Here is a 20,986-nt window from a genome sequence, read left to right as displayed (position 1 = left end):
CCCTGCGGTTGTTTGTCCTTTTCCCGGGGCTGTGCCCCCGTCACGGACACGGAGGAGAGGAGAGGAAGGGGAAGGAGGGGGGGGAAGGGAGGGGGAAGGAAGGGGGAGGAACGGGGGGGGGCTGGAAGAAGGGAGGAAGGAAGGGGGGCGAAGGGAGGGGGAAGGGGGGGGAAAGAAAGGGGAGGGAAGGAGGGGAAGGGAAGGCTTGGAAGGGGGGGGAAGGAAAGGGGAAGGAAGGAAGGTGGAAGGAAGGAAGGCAGAAGGAAGGGGGGGCAAAAAGGAAGTGGGGGCAAGAAAAGAAGGGGGAAGGATGGGGGGGCAAGGAAAGAAGGGAGAAGGATGGGGGCTTAGGAAGGGGGGGAAGGAAGGGGGAAGGAAGGAAGTGGGGGGGAAGGAAGGGGAAAGGAAGGAAGGGGGAGGAAGGGGGGGCAGAACGAGGGAGGGGAAGGAAGGTGGGAAGAAAGGAAGGGGAAATAAGGGGGGAAGGAAGGAAGGGGGAAGGAAGGAAGGGGGAAATAAGGGGGGGAGGGAAGGAAGGCGGTAGGAAGGAAGGGGGAAGGAAGGGGGGGGTAGGAGTGCTGGTTTGGTTTCCTGTTGAATCTGTCCACATTTCATAGATGTACAGCACCCTGTGGAGAAGGATTCTGTCCGTACCAATAACCTTCCAAGCACTTGAAGCCAAAGGTGGGTGTCAGAGGAGGTGGGAATATCCTGTTCTCTGTGTCCAGAAGAAGTGGTGAGATGACTGAGATGTTAGAAGAACATAAGAGGAAACACTGGGATGGGCGACTGCTGGAGGCCGCTCAGTTTTTGGTGATGGCTGCCTTTGAGAAGCGTGCAGATGAACAAATCTCAGGACAGGGACAGGTGCTGGATTTCTCTGGCGTAGAGGCAACAGAGCAGCTACCATACAGACCTACTTTACTGCCTAGTTATTTACAGTCTGATTTTGGCAGAAGAGAGTGAAGCAGCTTATGAGTGCCGATAGTCAAGAGAAGCATGCCTGTATCATGCTTGCAGATCATAAGCTGGGACCTGTTTGTGAGAACAGTGCTCTGCAGGACTAGTGCTCGTGTTTGCAGGGAGTTCTCGTGGTTCAGAATCCAAAGCCATCTTACAGAAATGAAATCTTTTTTTTGAGATTAAAAAACACAAAACCCACCAAACCCACAAACAAATCTGATAATGATTTGGTAGATGTGAGAGAAACTATTTTGTCAAAGCAGTGGCATTTTCTTACCTTGAATTGAAATGTCTGTAAATGGGAGCAGTGATATAAGAATGTTGTTAAAGTAAAGGTGACAAAGTTTTGTTCGTATAGTAAATACAACTCTTGGAAGTCAGTAGTTGAAATTTGTGCTAGGAATAATGGAGTTTCATTTATGAGTTTATTGAGTCTTTTCCTGATGCTTCTGGATGCTACCCTATTATGGTTCATTCAGTTTTGGGATTTTCTTGTTCATTTCACAGAAAAACTGAGTTGGGCCTTGTGAGTGATTGCTGGTGGTACTGATTTTCCTGGTCTTGGTCTCAGTCCTGCACAGCCACTGCAGTGAGTTAGCATTGCTTTTGTCCCACAGGAGTCACCACCGCCTGTTGTGGAAAGGATCACAGGTGGCTGGGAGTGGATTTATCAGAGCTGCCAAAGCTGAGCGTAGCTGTAGGTGAAGCAGGACTGGACAGTGATGTCCCCACCCTTTCCATAGCAGAGGTGGTGCTCACCTCCATGGCAAACAGCAGCTCAGGTGAGCTGTCCTTGGTTAGCTGGGCTGTGAAATGAGAAGCAGAGGCTTCACTGTAAGTCATGGGAGACTTGTGTCTTAAAACTAAAGCCTCGTGGATTCTGTGCAAGCTCCAAACAGCTCCTTGCATTGTAGGAATGAGGGAGCAGCTGATTCCCACAGCATCATAACAGGAGGCAGTGTGCACAGCTGGAACACAGGAGCTTCTGTCTGAACATCTGCAAACGCTTCTGGACTGTGTGAGTGATGGGCACTGTCACAGCTTGCCCAGACAGGCTGTGGAGTCTCCCTCCTTGCAGATCTTCCAGAGCTGTTTGTGGGGGTGGAGAGTGATAGGGCAAGGGGGAATGGCTTTGCACTGAGACAGGGGGTGTTGAGGTTTAGGTTGGATGTGAGGAGGAAGTTTTTCAGCCAGAGGGTGGTGAGGCACTGGAACAGGTTGCCCAAGGAGGCTGTGGATGCCCCATCCCTGCAGGCATCCAAGGCCAGGCTGGATGTGGCTCTGGGCCACCTGGGCTGCTGGTTGGCGACCTGCACACAGCAGGGGGTTGGAACCAGATGATCTCTGAGGTCCTTTGCAACCCAGGCCGTGCTATGACTCTACTTGGCCATGGTCCTGGGTAGGCAGCTCTGGGTGGTTCTGCTGGTGTAGGAGGTTGGAGCAGATGGCATCCAGAGGTTTCTCCAATCTCACCTGTACTGTGAACCTAAAAGGGAGGTTAGAAAAATACAAAGAAGAAGAACCTGAAGTACTGTGGGTTTGTTTGTTTGTTTTTAAAATTTTGGGGTCTTCTCATCCCAGACTCTCTCTATGAATGGATGAGACTTCCATAGATCCCCAGTACAGGTTTCTCTTTTGTATGTTATGTGTCAGGATGCCTTAATAGCATGCCTTAAGCTGCACCTGTCCTATAAGAGGTGGTCCCACGGGTATTTAATTATCCGTACGTCCGTCTCCCGACAGGTCAGGAGCCTTGATTCAGTGGGCAGCAGAGCATTTCTCTCATGCATGCTTTCTGCTCTATGAGCAGATGCACCCAGAGGACCCCTTTGGACGTGTCATGCAACAGCATTTCAGCCAGCTGGACTCTGCACTTTGCTCTTTGTCTCCAAGCCTGATTGTGAAGCACAGCAGCAGAGTTTTTTGGAAAAGTGAGTACCTGCAGCCCTCAGAGCCATGGGAAACTGAAACACCTGCAGAAGGGGTAACTGCAGGTAATTGTAGAAGTGGCCAGCTGGGCCAGCTGGGTTGAAGCAAAAAGGGCCGAGGCAGAGCTGCTGCCTGCTCTGCTGATGTGGCTAGTCATCTGAAGGTCCCTCGCCAAGAAGCAGCCTGTTTGCTGGTGTGGGATAAGGCAACGTATGGGTTCCTCTGAGGCTTTTCATCTTAGGTATTCTGTAGAAATTCTTAGGCAAGACATCTCATCAGACTTTGAACTGCTGCTTCTTTCCAGCTGGGCAGTTTTAAAGACCCCCCATGCAGATGCTTGATGGAGGGTCTTTGTTGTGTTGTGGGAAGTGAGTCTTTTCTTCCAGAAGGAATCATCTGGAGGGATTTCTGTTTTAGATGTGAGCGAGTGTTTTCACCTGCTGTGTTCCAGAAGATGAGCAACACAGAGTGCAGGCTCTGGAGCCTTTTGATGAATATGAGGTAATCCTTGTCAGCACTGAAAGAAGACTCTTCTGTGTAAGAGAAGATTGGTGTTCCTTGCTCAGTGAGAGATGTCTTAGGGAGGCAATCTCAGCACTGCAGAGTAGCTGCTGTTGTAAAGGCTATTGCTGACCCTGAAAATTTGCAAGTGCTCCAGTTGCAATTCTTTCAGTGCAGAAATGCATTGAGGATTCCTTGAATACTTGGAAAGTATGCCTGGTGTGAGGTTCCTGACCTGCAGATGTGTGGGAGCATTTCTGGAGGGAGTGCATGCTGCTCTTGCATTTCCCTGGGCTGTTAGTGTTTTGTAGCCATTCCTGTAATAATGACTGAGTTTTAGCTGTGACTGTACTCTGTGCCATTTTTCATGTTAACTGCTGGCAAATTTGCAAGTGTCAGAAGTGTAGGACTGAAGATAAAGCAGGGACAATGAGTAACTTTGAGGTAAGTGTTGTGTGAGATAATCACTGGATGTTTCTCGTTCTGCTTTGTGGTTCTCTGTTTCTAATTCTAGAAGTGTAACAGCCTGCAGTATGAGAACAGTTGAATGTGGTTGTGTTTGCTTTGCCACCAGGCATCGTGAACAAAATCGTTAGCTGAAATTCTGGAGATGAGCACAGTGGTGTAGCAGTGTTCACAGCAAGTATTGTAGAGGAAGGAAATGTCTCTGAAAGTGGGAAAGCAAACTCTTAAATTTCCAGTATTTACATTTTATGCCATTTTGCAAAAGATTCATCTTCACCTAAGATGAAATTTGGGCTTGTTGTTGATGCTGTTATTCCTTTGCACTTTAAATTTCTTGTTCAGGCCGCCTTGTCACACAGCGGGGTGAATCCATTCAGTCCCCTGGTAGTGAACACACTCAGTTCCTCAACGTCCACCAAAGCCAGGTGACCTCTAGTATTGCTGCTGGCGCCTTGTGCAGGGCTCTGCTTGTGCTGTTTGCCTCTGAGAGATTGCACAGTGAGATGGAAATCATGGTTAGGTATGGTCAGACAGCAGAGGCCGGGCTGTATCTTTGAACACTTCTGATTTCTGTAGGGTCAGTCATATTTCGTGACCTCTGGGGAATCTCCATCCCTCTGGTATACAGCCTTCAGCCCTTTGTATGATCACAGCTGGCAGCAAAAAGGGAAGTTGCTTCCGAAGAAGAGCATTCATCATGCAACTTACAGTACAGCTGTGGAACTCGTTGCTGTAGAATGTGTGTGTGAGTTTAAAGAGCAGCTGGATGGCTCATGAATGAGAAAACCACCCAGAGCTGTTTGATGGAGCAGGGAATCCCTGGGCTGTGTATTTCTGAGGGTTAGGAGAGATTGTACAGACTTGTTCTTTCTCAGATGCAGTTTTAGGCTTCTGATTTTGGCCATTGCTGGAAATACTGTGGAGCCAGTTTCATTTGTGCCTTGCTTGCTCTGGCCATTTGTTAGTAGCTTTTGGTCTGAGATTTTGAGAGCTCGTACTTGTTTTTGTTTCTTCTTTTTGTCTTGATACAGGAATGGCATCTGAGGTGTTCTCCTTACTTTGCCTTGACTGCATCAGAGGGGATGGAGCCCTCCTGGACTCCCTTCTGATCCACCGTGACAGGTACATGCTGACTGGTTTTTGTAGTGTTCTTTTATCTCACACAGGCTCCTCTGATAGATGTGAGGAGACAGTAAAACCCTGGGAGGAACAGATGAGATGGTGATATCCAGTTGGCTTTTTCCATTCTCATTCACTAAGGACTGCTCATTGCCAGGTGAAGCCAGCCCGACAAATTCCTGCTTTTGGCTGCTTGCTTCCTTTAGGGAGCGGCAAGCAGAAGCTGGAAGTTGGTGTAGGGCAGTTGAAAGTGCTGCAGACTGATTTCCAGGGCATGTCAGATTGTCAGAGGGCTGCATCAGGTTCCTTTGCAATTGTTAGTTTCATTCTTGGAGCTAAGAAGTGCAAGTGTTGGTTCTTGTTTGCTTGAAATTCAGGTGGTTGTGGTCCTGGTTGGCTTGCAGTTCCTCCTCCTCGTGGCCCCATCAGGTTGGCTGGCAGTGTCAGTGCGTTGGCACTGCAGCTCAGTCTGAAGCTCTTGGCTTGAGACGTGACGGTCAGCACTCCGCTCTTACAACACCCAGTGTGATGCTGAGCACTGGAGGCTCTGGGGCGGAGAACGGAATCACTGTCGTCTGCGGAGTTCTCCTGTTCTTGTGGAGTCTGCAGGTCCTGGCACAGCAGCTGTGTGGAAGAGGAAATGCTGATACAGGTGGGGAAGTGTTTCAAGTGGGATGCTGATGGCAGGGGTAAGGGAGATGTGTTTGTGCTGGCAGTGAAATGTCTGTCAGTGAGTGATGTCACCGTGCAATTGCACTGGCAGGCAGTGAGATGTGAAGGTTGGAACGTCTCAGGAGAAAGAACAGTGTGACCTGTGGTATCTTCTGTCTCTGGAGATGAGCGACTGCAGCATACTGTGCCGTGTCTCTCAGACAGCCCAGCCCTGGTGGTAGGAGGACGAAGATCCCCATCAAATGCAGCTTTGGCAGTGTTGTGGCTGAGGTTCCCAGAAGAATGGCTGTTGGGTAGAGAGACTCCAGCATAAGAAGCGATGCAGCCAGATGTCGGTGTTCCTGCTCCTGCAGGGGGATTCTGTGATTTATGGCACTCTGGGAAGCGCCTACGGTGCCCTCCATCAACAAGGGGACTTGGAGAGAAATCTTGGGTGCCCGAGAAATTGAGTGTCCCCAGGAAGCCTGCAGGTTTCACAAGTAGGCTGCTAGGATCTGGGAGTGCTTCAGAGTGTGCTCAGGTCCAGTGCAATGTCCCTGGAAGCTTCTAGGGCACGCTGTGCCAGCTGAAGAGCAGCCAAGTAACCACTGAGGAGCTCTGGGAGAGCTCTTAATGTTCCCTGGAATGCAGTGAGAGCATTTTGCAAGCATCTTAGGGCACCCAGGGACTCCAGGGTGCCCTACAAAACAGCAGGTAGCACTGGGAAGCCTCCAGTGTGTACTGGGAGGACACTGGAGCACCCTAGCAGACAATAAGAGGCTTTGGGAGAGCTCTAGTGTGGCCTAGAGTGCAGCAGGGTATCTTGGGAGTCCTTTAGGGCACAAGGGGAGGCCTTTGGGGCATCCCAGAGCACTGAGATGCTCCAGGTTGGTACTTTCATAGTGATCTACTGGACAGGGCCCCCACACTGACTTAGGTAAAAATGATACACTGGGCTTCTTGAGTAGCTGAAGGATGTTTTGCTTATCAGCAGAGCCAGGGTGTGTTTTGCTTAGCAGTAGCTGGTTTTGTGAAAGCAAGTGTTGTTCAGACAAGCATGCTAAACATCAGACCAAGTCTGTTTTGCTGAGCGCTGCTGGAAATACCCAGGTGATGCATCAGGATGGTATCTCTGATAAAAGCAGATTTATTTGCGGTTGCAGAGCTGGGCGTCCTGCAAGCAGAAGGGCACCTGCAGAAACAGCATCACACCTTTTATGCCCTGTTACCCAATGCTTCTCCTTCCCTCCCCGGTTCCTCATTGGCTGAGCACTTCAGGTTCACAGTTTTCCCTCTGCTCAACTCAACACACGGATGCTATGAAGTGTAACTGAGGATGTAATGAGTGCTGCCCTGCTAAACCTCTGCCATATTTTTTGGGTGCTCTTCACAGTGATGGTTTTCTTGTGGAGAAAATCATTGGTGGCAATTCAGCAGCTTACCTTTGTTTCTTCAAGTTTGAAAAAGTTGTCAGAGCATTTCTCTCCATATTGTAAGGATTTAAAGCGGGTCAGCTTTTGGCCTAGCAGTGATGGAGCCCTTTAAATATGCTCTAGCTGTAGCGTGTTATCAATCCCTGTGGCAGCGTAAAGTGCATTGTTTGGTTGCTGAGAACAGCATGTTTTCCTTTGCTTGTGAATTGGTCCCTGAAAAGTTCCTCCTGAGAATATGTTTGTTCCTTCCTTCTTTTGTTCATTCTTTCTTTCTTTCTTTCTTTCCTTCTAAGGAAACTCAGAACTTGTAACTACAGATGTGCTGCTCTGCAGAAGACTCCAGAAATCACTGATCTGTGGTCAGCGTAGGCATTAATCTACCTGGGTTTGGAGATTAAAACAAGGAACGATTAATTACATAGCCTTGAGGTTATTTTTCAGACACAGCAATGGAAGCAGTGATGGGCAAGTCTCAAAAGGTTTACGTAAAGGTTCAGATCGGATCACATCCCTAAATGTCATAGACTGGGAAGGTGGCTGGAAACATCCATGAGAGGAAAAGTGCTTTGAGGATGTATTTTAAGTTAGAGCAATGGACCCAGTGGGAAAAATAAGGAAATGTTTAGAAAACACCTCTTCATCTTGGGGCTGAGAGTCAGTGCACATCCTTAATTACTCTGTGAAGGACAGCATGAGCATTTAGATGACTTCCAAAGTCTGAATACAGGGACAAATGTAGAATTTCTTGTCACATTTTATTCTTTTCATAATGACTTAGTGTTTGGTCAAACTGGGAACAAGGATTCCAGCACAGTAGAGATGCTATTCTTCTCATAGCTTTTCTTTCTCTTTGCTCCCACATAATGAAAAGACCTTCCTACACTGACATGGAAGATCATACGTTGTTATGCCAAATCCCTCGGGAGCATTTCTTCTGTGGCACCAATGGAACAGGAATGTGGAGAGATGTCCAAACACAGATTTTGTGCATCAGCCCTCATGATACCGCATAAATTGACCCATAAACCACATTCATTCTTATATCTTCCCCTTCTTTCTTTTTCTTTTTTTCTTTTTCTTTTTTCTTTTTGTTTTTCTTATCAAATATTCTGTCAATGCAGTGTACTTCTGGATGGCTACCAGGCTTTAAACTGAGAGGGAGCAATACAGTCATACTGCAGGGCAGAAACCCCTTTATATTACCTTACCTTTAACCCTGGGTTAACTCTGTGCTAACTGAGGCTCTGTCTTTCCCACTGCTTTTGAAAAGGAAGGACCAAGAGGGTGCACAAAAATCTGTCTATTTTCCAGTATGCTATGGAGATAGATCCTTAGTTTGTAAGCTTCTGGGAGCTGTGTCTAACAGTATAGTTGAGCAATGGACCTTCTTCCTCAGCAGTGCTTCTGGCTGTGGTGGCACCACAAGTACTGTGACATTACTTGAGCAAATGGAAGAGAAAACAACTGCAGTGATTTCTATCAGGGCCATGAAAAAGGTCCCATAGGCACTTCTGCCATGCAGCTTTTGTTGCAGCTTGGCAATGTTCTAGCTCTGACATCAGCAGTTCCCTCGTAGATCTAACAGCCAGATGGGTGTGAAGTTGTGAACTACTGACTGAGCTGCTCTTGAAGTCATGCCAAGAGAGATCTCTGCAGGCACACATTCATTCTGCAGGGCAGTGCTGTAAGGTCACAGGAAGAACGAGGTCAGAAGTGCCTTGTCTGATGTTTCTGGGGTGTGCATTGGCTCGACTGGCTGCCCACAGTCACTGAGCTGCAAACAGAAGAGGTGGGGATAATCATTCATAACAGGTCAGTTATCCATTGGGTTTTTGCATCTCTTTATGTGTGCAAATGGTCCACGAACAGACCCTGGTTTTCCTGAATGCATTAGTTACTCAGAGTTATTGCTGACACAGGACACAAAGCACAGAAGTGCTGGCTGGGGTCACCTTTCTCTGAGGCTGAGCAGGGCTGCCATCAGCTAGGCACTTCACATGAGGGCTGGTGAAAGAAAGGGAGCATAAGAAAAAAATCTGACACACAGCTCCTTCTCAGACATTGTATGGGTAATGTGAAGGTGAAAATACATTCATAATTTGAGCTGTTAAGCCATTCTGATTCACCCTTTGCATCCACAGCATACAGTTTTTTCCCACACTGCTGTTTCTATCCAGCAATGTGCATATGTGCAGTGGTACAGAGGTTGGTGGCCCTGCCTGTGGCAGGGGTTGGAGATTCCTGATCCTTGAGGTCCCTTCCAACCAGTGCCATTCTGTGTGTGTGTGTGTGACTGGCTAAACACCAATTGTTGCTAGCTCAGCAGGTATACTGCTAATTATTGAACGTCTGACAGCTGCTTATCAACACTTGGCCACTATTTCTGGACAGCTGCTCATCCCTGAAGAGAGAGAAGTTTGGAAGGAGGACAGAGGGGAGTCTCTTGATGCCTGCCTGTTGCATCCCAACCTGCCCACAGAGTGAGTCAGTTCGGCCTTGTGTGGAGGCCCTGGCTTCTTGGGAGTCTGTTTTTCTTTTGCTGAGCTTCTCCTATCCAAACAGAATGGCCTTACAACATGCTTTCTGGTCCTTAATACTATACCCATGCAATTTGTAACTATTACAGTTCTGTAAGTGAGAACTGATCACATGATTGAACAACTGTATTTCTAAAATATGTTATGAAATAACTTCTTTTTACTAATACTAATAAAGTCTTTCTACTTTTTCAAACTGTTTCTAAGGGCAAATTACAAAACACATGGTGCTGTACTGCTTCTGTCCAATCCCACATTTGATAGCCAGTGCAGAAACAACATTCCATCCTACAGCATTAGCTAGTTCAGAGGTACCAGACGTGTATCTGGATGTGGCTGTTGTGCATAACTTCCTGGACACCCAGCAGCAGCCAGGTGAAAGGAAAGTTGGGTTCCAGAGCACTGCAGGAAACGTGGTGTTCTACTGCTGCACACATGCAGAAAAGGACACACACACGACAAAGCACTGTTCCTTCCCCCATGGCACGGTGAGGAGTGCCTTCTCGTGCTCTTTTCCTGCTATTTCCATGGCACAGTGCACATCTGTGGCATGTGGTCCTCCAGGGAGGAGCAGGCAAGCAGGACACTGCAGAAAGAGCATCTCTTTGCTCTAAGCTGTCAGTGCCATTCCAGGATTAACAGGAATAAATTGACATGCCCCACTCATAGTGGAGAGGGGAGAGATTTTAAAAGGGAAATGAAATCTTCCATGGAAGATCCTATTGGATTAGCAGAGCAGTGTGATCAATTCTTGGGGCCAGACTTTTACCCATGGGACGAGATGATGTCCATCCTGAGTATGTTGTTTAACAGGGAGGAAAGGGGAATGATTCGACAAGCTGCCATGCAGGAATGCCAGAAAATGCATCCTCCGGGTCCTGAGGCTGTCCTTGCTGGAGTGTTACAGCCATGAGCAGGCTTGGGAGGGGGGCTGAGGGATCAGAAATGACAGCTCCACTCTTGGAGACCACAGAACTAAAATGGAAAGATAAAATAGTTGCAGGACAATTGTTCTCTGTGCCTGAAGCAGGGACCGATTTATGGGGGAGAGATTTAACAGTTAAATGAAGATTACAGCTGTAAGTCTGTGAAACAGATGTCAGGTGTCAATGAATGTGTTAACAGCTGTGATGAAGAAGAAATGAATCCAAAGGTGTGGGCAGGGGAAGGAAATCGGGGTGGACTCACAATTTTCCCTTACAAATAACTGCCCAAGGAGGGAGTGGAGCTGTGAAACAGCAACAATATCCCATAGCCTTAGAAGGGAGAGTGGGTCTAAAAGCTGTAACACAGACACTGGTTAAGGATGTCTTCTGGAACCTTGTCTGTGGCCTTATAACACCCCAATCCTGTCGGCACGGAAGGCAGACGGCACGTATCGGCTGGTGCAAGATGTAAGGAAGTGACTGAACCCGTTCTCAAAAGACAGCCTGTGGTTCCTAACCCCTATACCCTAATGAGTCAGATCCCACACGGACAGCAGTGGTTTCGTGTGAGAGACCTCAAAGATGCTTTCCGGACAGCCTTTGCACTCAGATAGAAATGGCTGCGTTTGTATGAGGACACATTGTAATCCTATCGTGATTCGTGATGATACTGGGATACCATCTGCTTCCAGCAGGAGCTGACCTGCGAGACAGAGAAAGGAAACGTGGGATGAGCACCAATGCAGAAGCACAAGGCTGTGTCACCACCACGTCTTGCAGCCTTGGGAAGTCAGCTGCAACTGCAGCCTTGGTCAGAATTACAACGGGCACCGTAAATTAAGTGTGACCTCTGAAGTTGTTGCCAGGATCAGAAATAGACGCTGAAATCGCTCACATAACTGTCGGTGGTTCCCTCCAAATTCTTTTGCTTTGGGGAACAGATGGACTCGGAATGGAAGGACACGAGAAAAATGACATCTGTTTGAGCTCAGCAGACTTGAGAGGTGGGCCTGGGTGAACCTCATGAGGTTCAGCACAGCCAAGTGCAAGGTTTGGCATTTGGGCCGGAGGAATCCCAGGCATTCTTTTGTCATCGTGGTGGTTTCCAATAGACCCCAACAATGAGACATCAGGTCGCCGTGTGGGCTCCTGGGTGACACTGCCATTTCCCAGCCATTGCAGCCTAGGGGCAAATAAAGTAAAATACTTCAGAAAGATCTCACACTGATTGCATATTTTACTGTTCTTTTACACAAAACAGAAGGAGAGGGCAGCAGATGCATGCAGCTGCATCAACACCCAGGCTGCTAAAGGAATGGAAAGACAGAAACATCAAATATCAATGCCTTATTCTAATGCAAGGAGGGAAGCTTCTATCAGTGTTACTTTTTATCATTCAAAATGAGCAGTTGGCACTCTTAAAGGAAAATCCTAGGCCCCAGGTTCTGGCAGTGTGGCAATCTGGACTCAGCTGTGAATGATCCAAACAGTCTGTTCCAGATTTTAACATCCCTTCTATGCATTCACAAGTTTTCTCTCTTGACTTCCCCTTACAGCCGTTAGATGCCAGCAAAACATCCCACAAACACTCCTTAACTCTGTGCACACAGGCACCCATCCAACCAGAGCCATCAGTCATTCCCAGCCATGCGCTCTTCCTCCAATCATGGTCAGCATCACACGGCCGTCACGCAGCTCACTTGACTCAGTTTTTCTCTTCTTTCTGGAGGTGTCCTTGCTTCTCAGCCTTACCTTCTCGTGATGTTTATCTCGCTCTGCAGCTCCTGCTCTGAATAGGCTTTCTTGGATTCCCGCATGACAGGCACAAAATGCAGCCACAGCCCCTGCCACCAAGGTCAGCTCTTCAGCACACATTACCTGAGGAGCACTTGGCAACTCCTGCAACCTGAGCAGTGCCAGGAAGACTGTTTCACTTCTGCTTCTCCTGGCTCAGAAATTCATTTTCCTACCTAGAAAATGGAAAAAGAAAAGAAAGAAAAAAAATCCTGACATTAGCAGACACAATTGATACTATGGAATTCTGGAAGGCAAGGGATTTGCCCCCTGTGATGAGAAGTTGAGTGCAAAGAACTCAGAAGAGCCATGAGCAGGTTGTGAACTTGTGGGTAAAATTAGGAAGTGCAGCAGTGCAGGGCTTCTGGAGGTGAGGGTCTGCTACAGCCGCCTGGAAAGAGAGCCTGTTGGTGGGAGCTGCTTACTGCAGCCAGCAGAAGCATCGCACTCACTGACTCTCATCCTGATGGGGGATTCCAGTCAGTCTGGGAAATCAGCATGGCTGGCTGCAAGCAATCTGACAGACTCCTGGAGTGCAGTGAGAATCACTCTGTGGTGCAGGCATTGGGCACAGCAAGCAGAAGGGAAGCATTGCTGGACATGGTGCACACCAGGGGTTACGACAGGAGGCGGTCAGGGCTGCAGTGACCATGCCCTCCTTGAGTTGGTGATCTCAAGGAATGCGGGCCTAGCAGGAAGCAAAGGCAGGAGCCTGAACTTCAGGAGAGCCAGCTGCAGGCTGTTCCAGGAATTCTTGGACGAGATGCTCTGGACAACTGTTTGTAGGGGCAAAGGGATGGAAAAGAGCTGGTCACTTTCTCAGAAAAAAACTTGCTCAGGTTGCACGCTGAGCTGCAGGAGAGGAAGGGGAGGAGGTGCCAGCACGGCTCTGCACGATGCTCTGCCACACTGGGCAGCTTGATCATGGCTCAGCAGTGGGATCAGACGTGGAGAAGGGGAGAAGGAAATCAAGGATGGGAGGGAACCATCAGACACAGTCAATAAGTGTCTGTGAAGTCTTGCAAACCAGAGATTCCCAGGTTGTTTCTGCTTTCGTAGCATCTTTGTGCTGCAGGGTGAGCAAAAGGTTCTGCTGCTTGATTCTTCTGCAGGAGCCGCCTAAAAGGGAAATGGCCACTGAGCTGCAGACCAAGCAGTACTGCCTGACGTTGGCCAGGGGGAGCTTCTCCTGACGCAGTGTGCTGATGACAGGTCTGGAGATGATCTGCAGGGCCAGTTCGTAGATGGGAGCCAGGAAAGGACATGATGGGAGGAGAGAGGTGTTAAAGAACAGCCAAGGCATGGAAATGCATCAGAAAGCCCTGAAAAGCATCACAAAGCCACAGCCAGGAAGCTTGGGAGTATCATGAGCAGCATCCAGGATGCGAGAGATTATTTGCTACCATGCCAAATGGTAGCAGAGCTCCCCCTGCAGACATCCCAAAGCCAGACAAAACAGGAACAAACCCGGAGCTGTGCTGCACGCACCCCACGGCCACAGCATTGCAAGCTGGGGTGCCTTGCTGTGTGCTGCATTCATCCCAGTCCGTGTGAATGAAGACTCTGGAGGCAGTCAAGGCGTTGGTTGAGCACGAGTGTGCTTTTATTATTAAATAAAGGACAGGAGGGTGTGAGAGGTCCACGGTGAAGATGGGACTCATCCTGTCTTGTCATGGAGAGAGTGGCTCAGAGCTCTCAGTGCTGCTGTCCTGTGCCTGAGACTGGAGGCCTGATTGAAAGTCCCCCTGCAAGAGGCTCTGCTCCTCCTCACTGATGCTGACCTGCTCCTGCATGGAGGTGCTGCTGTCGGGGCACTCACACTGTGCTTCAGATGGGCTGCACTGCAGAGACTCCTCGTTACAATCCAGGCTGGTGACTGTGGTGTCTTGCAGGCCCAGGTCAGCAACTTCAGCAGAGCCAGGTGTAATGAGGGCATGGACTTCGATGAGCTCCTTCTCTCCATCATTGTTTTCATGTGGAAGGCTGCTGTTGGAACTGCAGCAATTTGTGCTTCCTAAGAGCTCTCCACTGATGGAAGCACACAGAGCTTCCTTGCTACTTGCCCTGGATCTTGTGGGTTGGCAAGGGCTCGATTCACCTAGAAAGGATACACAGGGGTTAGTGTCAAACTTTCACAAGCTGAATTATGACAGTGGTTGATCAGAGGTGTACTGAAGACGTTAGGCAGGGGCTGGAATGGCAGAAGGAGATACAAGTGCAGAGCAAACTTGAATTCTATGTTCCTGAAAAGCAGGGATTTGGAAGCTGCATTTGCACCCTTACCTGCCAGGACTACCACTGCTGTTTCTGAGGGCTGCCTGGCATTGCGCTGCAGTTGGCGTTTGCTGCCAGAGGATGGCTTCCTGAGGCTGAAGCAGCAACACCAACTGCTAGCTGGTGATTCCTCACTGTTGCTGGGTGGATTTTGCCTGGAGAGAGAAAACAGCCAATGCTGTGAGTCGTGCGTGGTGCAGGGTGAGGGAAGAGCAGCACTGAGCTCTTGGCAGCAGTTGCTTGTTCCTAGCACTGCCTGGTTTCTGCAGAAAAAAACAAAAACCCACCCAAACAATGATGCTAGGTGCTGGAAAAGAAAGTCCTCTTTACCTGTCAGATGGAAAGTCAACGACGGTGTGGAATTTGCCCTGCCCAGCTGCAGGGCTTTCTTCCACTTCAATGTCGTGGCTGCTCTCTGTTACCACAGAAGAGGTGCTGTGGCCTCGCCTCTGTGCCTGTGCCTCCTCCAGGCTGAGCAGCTTTGTGGCAGCAGAAGAGACTCCCACAGACTTGGGCCCTGGGAGAGAATTGTGCCCTGTCAGGGAAAACCACAGGTAAGAGCGAGGATCAGAAAGCAGCAGCACAGCCACCACAGTTCTGGGGGAGGTGCTGTATTTTTCTCAGGCTTGCTTATCCGAGCCACTGGAAGAAGAGGAGCTCAAAATAACCATGTGGGCAGAAGTCTGTTTATGGCAAAGGACATGGTCATCATTAAGAGATCTCACCCCTAGATAAAAGGGGCAGGGAACTGAGAAAGCTTCGCTGCCACACTTGCATCAAGCTTTTCCTGCGTGCAAACCATAATAATGACGGTTTCCTCCTTGTGAAGTTTGGGCTTGGACATTCTCAGCATCCAGCAACAGGATGCCACACCCTAATGAAAGCCCAGAGGTCTGTAGTCCCCTTGATGGTAAAAGAGTATCTCAGAGGTCCCGGAGAAGGCCTGCATTTGGTCAAGGTGTCAGGTCAAGATCAAGCTAATTGAGGAAGACACTCACCTGCTGCATCTGCGATGTCTGCTCCGGATTTGGAGCAGAAGAGGACGTCTGTGTGGTTGATGAGAAATTCCACCACATCCGACTGCGTCTGCAGCTCCATGCAGGCAGCTCTTCCGCTGGCGCAGGCAGACTCGTACTGCTGTGATCTGTAGAAAAGGCAGATTTTAGAAGTCATTTCTCCAAGACCGTTTCCCCGAGTCTGAATTGTTGCAGCCAAAAGCTGTCAGCTGAGGCTCTGGAGACTTCTGCAGTGGGCAATCAGTGATGCCACTGCAGAAATTCCCCTGGATGATCAAGGACACGTCAGTCCCATCTCAACAAGACTGCAGAAATTGTCACCTAGACATTGTGCCCGTGGGGTTGGAGAACAGCCCAGGCTCCTGTGCTTCTGTCACCCACAGATTTTACAGAAGAAGAGCACATTTGATGGAGAAAAAGGGAGGACTGTTTTTTTTTCTGGAGAACAGATGAAGCGTTGTGTTGAAACAGAACCAGAAGTTTACCTTAAGAGGTTTGGAGCCCACACAATGGCTAGGTTCTTGGCATGCATGTTTGTTATACTGGAGCTCCCAGCCAGACACGCCAAGTGTCTCATCAGGTACTCCAGTGTCCTGGAAAACAAGAGAGGCAAACGTTCAGCACCAACATGCAATACGTGCTGCAATTCAGAAAGACAAAGGCTGGAACCGCATCGTTGCCCTCTGCAATGCAGCAGGGCTGAGCTCAGCAGGCTGAGGGCAGCACTGACCTGTAGTGAGGAGCGGGCAGCTGCTGGATGACGTCCTGCATTCTGAGCAGCCGCTCCTCCTCTGTAGCGGCACCAACAGCATCCTGGAGTAGTGCAGAAAGGGAGCGAGACACCAATCAGGCTAGTACACCACTGCGAGTAAACCTCGTGGGGCTGACAGCAAAAGGGCCTCCGAGCTGGGGCACGGCTGCAGCCATCTGCCAAGAGGCCCAGGAAGAGGGAAATGAAAGACGTGGCCTTGTGCTTACCGAGAACTTGCCGTACAGCTGGTGGGTGAGCAGAGAGTTCGGGAGCTCCCTGAAGTACATCTTGCAGAGGGAGCTCACGCTGTGAATGTCACGGACGGTGAGCTCAGGAATCTGCTCCGACTCAAATTCCTGCCTGGAGAGAGGGACGCAAACCCGGTTGAGCGAGAGGAAGGCAAGCCCAAAGCCACACCAGATGCACTCAGGCTGTGTCAGTCGCAGCACTCTTACCGCAGTCTCTGGATGTTGGACGCGACGCCGGACAGGCGGTATATCCCCTGCACCACGCCGTGCTGCTCAATGAACTCAGCGCAGCTCTGGAGGACCTGGGGGACTGAAGAACACGTGCCAGCCGTCAGTGGAGCTCCTGATTCAATCGTGCTGCAGGCTGTGCTTCACATCCCATCCACTAAGCCCAGCCAGGCTTGGCTGAAGCAAATACAGATGTGCTTGTCTCTTAGGAGCATCCGCCTCACTTGATCCTTCAGCCATCAACTCCCATTACACGTGTCTCCACGGCTATCAGCCTGCCCCCTGCTAGATATGAGCTCCCTTTCATCTTCTTTAGATGCCCAGCAGAGGAAGATCTCAGGAATGGGCAGCTCCTTACCATCACGACCGGAGTGGAGAAGATGCTCTCCCAGGTCACCGCCAAACACCCTTTCCTTCTCCACCTCCCGCTCGGTCGGTTTCTTTGGGCGGGCCTTCACCAAGGAACGAAGGAAGGTGAGGATCTTGCTGCGTTTCTTGGGCACTGCACAACAAAAGGAAGAAACCAGGTCATTTCAGGTCTGGCTCCGTTGGACGAGGCCGAGCACAGCACATTCTACAGAGCACGTCAGAACGGGAAGAACATTACCAACCAGTACATACAAAAAGGGATTTTCCCCATCTCTGGAGGAGCCCAAGGCCAGGTTGGATGGGGCCCTGGGCAGCCTGGTCTAGTCTCACATTAACTGTGGGGGCTGGGAGACCATCCTGATGCAAGGAAGTGGAAGCTTGAGGATCCTTAAGGACCCTACCATCCGAAGCCATTCTATGAAGATTCTATAGTTTCCCCAAGTCCAATCATAAACACAGGAGGATTGGGCCAAATCTCTGCCCCATGGTGTGCATGAAGAATCATCAACCCAGAGGACAATGTGGGATGGATAAAGGAGGTACTAAACATGGAACGCACCCCCAAAAAGACTTCATTTTGCTTCCCCACACCATCAAATGTAACATCCCTACCTGGCTTTGGCACAGAGTTGATGAGTGCCTCAGGAATGTTCTTATTAATCAGTTCCACACACTCCCCTGGGAAAAATCCAACCTGTAACAAGAAGAGAAGCCAACTATTGCATGCAGCACTTCTCAGGTCTGAACTGTTAAACCAAAAGCCACATAACATTTCCCTCGGAACGTGCTTGCCTGACGTTCCATAAGACTATCCAGCAGAAAATGGCCATAGTTCAAAGCATAAAGGTAATAATTTTTCAACATTTGCAGCCAACGGCAAGGTCCTCTGACACCGACACAGGGAAACTGTTTACGTCCATTAGGCATCCTGTGCATGCAGAGCAGCTCTAAGCTAAGATTCCTGCCTTTACTGCAGTTGCACTCTCCAGTCTGAAGCTTGTGCCTACCTGGAAGCCGAGCTTGCCTCTCCACCAGGGAGTCAGCTCCTTTGGTGGCATGTCGATGACACACACGATGTCTCCGACCTGCAAGAGATTGCAACGTCAATCCCAGCTTCAGCACAGCTGGGAGGAAAGCACAGCTCAAATGTCTGCATTCTTCTGCACTGCCAAACATCGCCGAGCCTGAGAGCACTTGCACCAGTGCAGCTCTGAAGACATTTGCCATTGTAAAATTGAGCAACAAGGAACGCCTTGAACTGCTTACCTCAAAGGAGAGTTCATCCGCTGCCTGGGCAACGTATCTCTTAATAGCATGGGCAGCAGCAATAGCTGGAACATTCACAGGTGCCACCTCATGGTCCAGCAGGGGCTTCCCCTTGTTCTCAGCCTGAAACAGAGAGCACAGGCCACGGTGAGGAGCTGGGAACCAACAAGGAGGATTTCAAGGTGAGGCGCACATCTGCAGAGAAAGCTGCAGGAAATGCACTCGGTCCTTATCATGGGCACTTCAGAAGGAACTGCAAGTCTAATAACGGCTGTTTCTCTCCCTGGTGTGCAGCAGGCACACGCCAGCAAAGATGCATCTCTCCCCATCCAGACTAATCAGCAATGGCACTGACGCAGACAGGTGGCCTTGTGTATTTTGCCACATCCTTTCCTGCGCTCTTTGTGCAGGAAGGCTGACTGTTTCAGATGCTAGGAGACCGTGAAGAGGGAAACCAAAGCTACGGCTGCAGTTACAAGGTGCAAACAGTGCCATTGCAAGCACCAAGCAGCTCTCTTGAGCAGTCCAACCAACAGCGAGGCCAAACAGAGCAGAGAATGATTGTTGTTTCTGCAGCCATTTCAAGGGAAAAGTCAGTAGAGGACAAACCCCACAGCCGAGATGGCTCTGGTACTTTTATAAACTTGCCACTCTTGCACTACTGTCTTGCCACAGAGGAGCTCTCTTGGAAAGCAGGAGAGCACATCTGCAGCTCACTCTGCTGGCTGCAGTCAGGGAACAAAGACCAATCAGAGCTTCATACTCTACCTCTGTCCATGCCAGGTCAGGCCCACAGCTGATCTCGCTGCACGCCACAGCCATCAGCGTAGGTGTGACAAGCTGGAACTGAAAAGAAACACACTTTTATTTTCTCTGTTCACATCTCTGCTGTGCTCCCTACAGCTGTCGGGCACACTCACACAGCCCAAGCACGCCTGCTGGTGTCCCTGGTGATGCTGTGCAGCTCTGCACAAGCTGGGGCTGGGACTCTTTGCCTAAGGGATTGGTTTCCTGTAGACCAGCTGGTCACAGCACCACAGACAGCATCCTTCTGAGGGCGGAGCTGCAGAGCACGTGGAGAAAACCCACACGTGACCAGCGTCCCATCAAAGCTGGATGAGGCTGTGTTACTAAACACGGGGCGTCACGGGCTGCTAAAGCATGTGGGGGGACAAAGCATGGCAGGTACCTGGCAAGAGATCAGAACGAGGGAGAGAAATCTCACGAATCCGCAGCCGTTCCTTGTCACTTTGCTCTGATCTTCCACGAGCAAAAGCTGCACCAGGATAGCAGGCAGAGGGTGGAGAGAGGAGAGAGAAAGAGCAGGTCAGTTTGCTTCCACGGTTTAGCAAAGACTACGAGGGAAAAACCAAAATCTGCCCTCCTTCAACTTAAAGAGTTAAGTTTTCAACTTAAAACCATTTCCCCTTGTCCTGCTGTTATCTACCCTGTCAAAGAGTTGATTCCCCTCCTCTTTTTAGGCTCCCTTTAGGTACTGAAGGCTGCCATGAGGTCACCCCACAGCCTTCATTTCTCCAGGCTGAACAAGCCCAGCTCCCTCAGCCTGTCTTTGCAGGGGAGGTGCTCCTGTCCCCTGATCATCTCTGTGGCTCGCCTCTGGACCCTCTCCAGCAGCTCCCTGTCTTTCTGGACACTGTACTGCAGCTGGGGCCTCACAAGAGCAGAGCAGGGGGGGACGATCACCTCCCTGTCCCTCATGGCCACCCCTCTGCTGATGGAGATAATGTGATCCTATGAGCTCCGCCAGCCAGCAGTTCTCAGCACTCACTGTCCCCCCGTCTCTCCCACACTGTCTCAGCTCACCTACAAGGTGCTGCACAGGACGGTGTGAAGACAAAGGGACGCAGTCGGTGCACAAGTGCAACAAGCGAGCTGCTCAGTCAGAGCTCCAGCGCTCCAATGAAGGGACGCAGCACGCACTGCTCCTCCCCTCATTCTAGCCCTTATGACATCACTGAGGGCCACCAGGCTGCTCCACCACGACGGACAGGGTGGGGAGGCAAGACCAGTCACAAGGGCAGAAGATTCCAACAGCCCAGCCCAACGTTCTGGAATCAGGGGCTGCTTGGAATTCTACCCCAGCCAAATCCTGGAGAAGCTGGCACGGGGTCGTCATGACCAAAGCGCAGGACCTGGCGCTTGCTCTTGTTGAGCCTCGCACAACTGGCCTCAGTGCATCCCTCTGGAGGGCCTTCCTGCCCTCAGCCAGATGGACGCTTCCTCCCAGCAGCGTACCTTGCAGTGCTGGGCCCATGTCAAATCCACACTAGAGTGGGTTTTGTTACATTCAAGGGCATGTTGCAGCACCCATCTATTTCACCTGGAAGGAAATAAAGCAGGAGATGGGAGAAACACAGAACTACTGCCAGACTGCTTTATCCCTTTCTCAGCCCAACTTCCCTTGCCTCATCCCCTACCCCAACTCCTGGATGATGCCCACGGGCTGATAGTTGGATCTCAAGTCCATAGGACTCCTTTCACAGGGCTCCATCAAA

General features: G+C 50.0%; 1 protein-coding gene and 2 long non-coding RNA genes across 4 annotated transcripts; 1 reads left to right on the top strand and 2 right to left on the bottom strand.

The window, feature by feature from the left end:
• The first annotated feature begins 213 nt into the window (after window positions 1–213).
• LOC149912238 (uncharacterized) lies at window positions 214–6,075 on the top strand. 2 transcript variants are annotated; one of them, XR_016462111.1, is made up of 4 exons: window positions 693–1,745; window positions 1,878–1,981; window positions 2,707–2,894; window positions 4,890–6,075. It is a non-coding gene; the product is annotated as an uncharacterized LOC149912238 (long non-coding RNA). The 2 variants fall into 2 exon arrangements; XR_016462110.1 differs by lacking the exons at window positions 693–1,745; window positions 1,878–1,981 and adding an exon at window positions 214–684.
• A 10,602-nt stretch (window positions 6,076–16,677) lies between these two features.
• LOC149912237 (uncharacterized) lies at window positions 16,678–17,334 on the bottom strand. The gene is made up of 3 exons (XR_016461523.1): window positions 17,194–17,334; window positions 16,815–16,917; window positions 16,678–16,719 (listed from the first exon to the last, which is right to left on the bottom strand). It is a non-coding gene; the product is annotated as an uncharacterized LOC149912237 (long non-coding RNA).
• A 777-nt stretch (window positions 17,335–18,111) lies between these two features.
• On the bottom strand, window positions 18,112–19,313 carry LOC149912236 (rho GTPase-activating protein 33-like). Its single transcript, XM_090130669.1, has 3 exons — window positions 19,239–19,313; window positions 18,471–18,593; window positions 18,112–18,289 (listed from the first exon to the last, which is right to left on the bottom strand). The coding sequence occupies exons 1-3, from the start codon at window positions 19,290–19,292 to the stop codon at window positions 18,152–18,154; spliced, it is 315 nt and encodes a 104-aa protein (XP_089986795.1). The 5' UTR covers window positions 19,293–19,313; the 3' UTR covers window positions 18,112–18,151.
• Window positions 19,314–20,986: the final 1,673 nt, after the last annotated feature.

Source organism: Phasianus colchicus, chromosome Z, assembly GCF_987193195.1.
Source record: "Phasianus colchicus chromosome Z, bPhaCol1.hap1.1, whole genome shotgun sequence".
Lineage (NCBI taxonomy): Eukaryota > Metazoa > Chordata > Aves > Galliformes > Phasianidae > Phasianus > Phasianus colchicus.
Note: the sequence above shows the minus strand (reverse complement) of the source record. Positions and strands in the feature narration are given on the sequence as shown.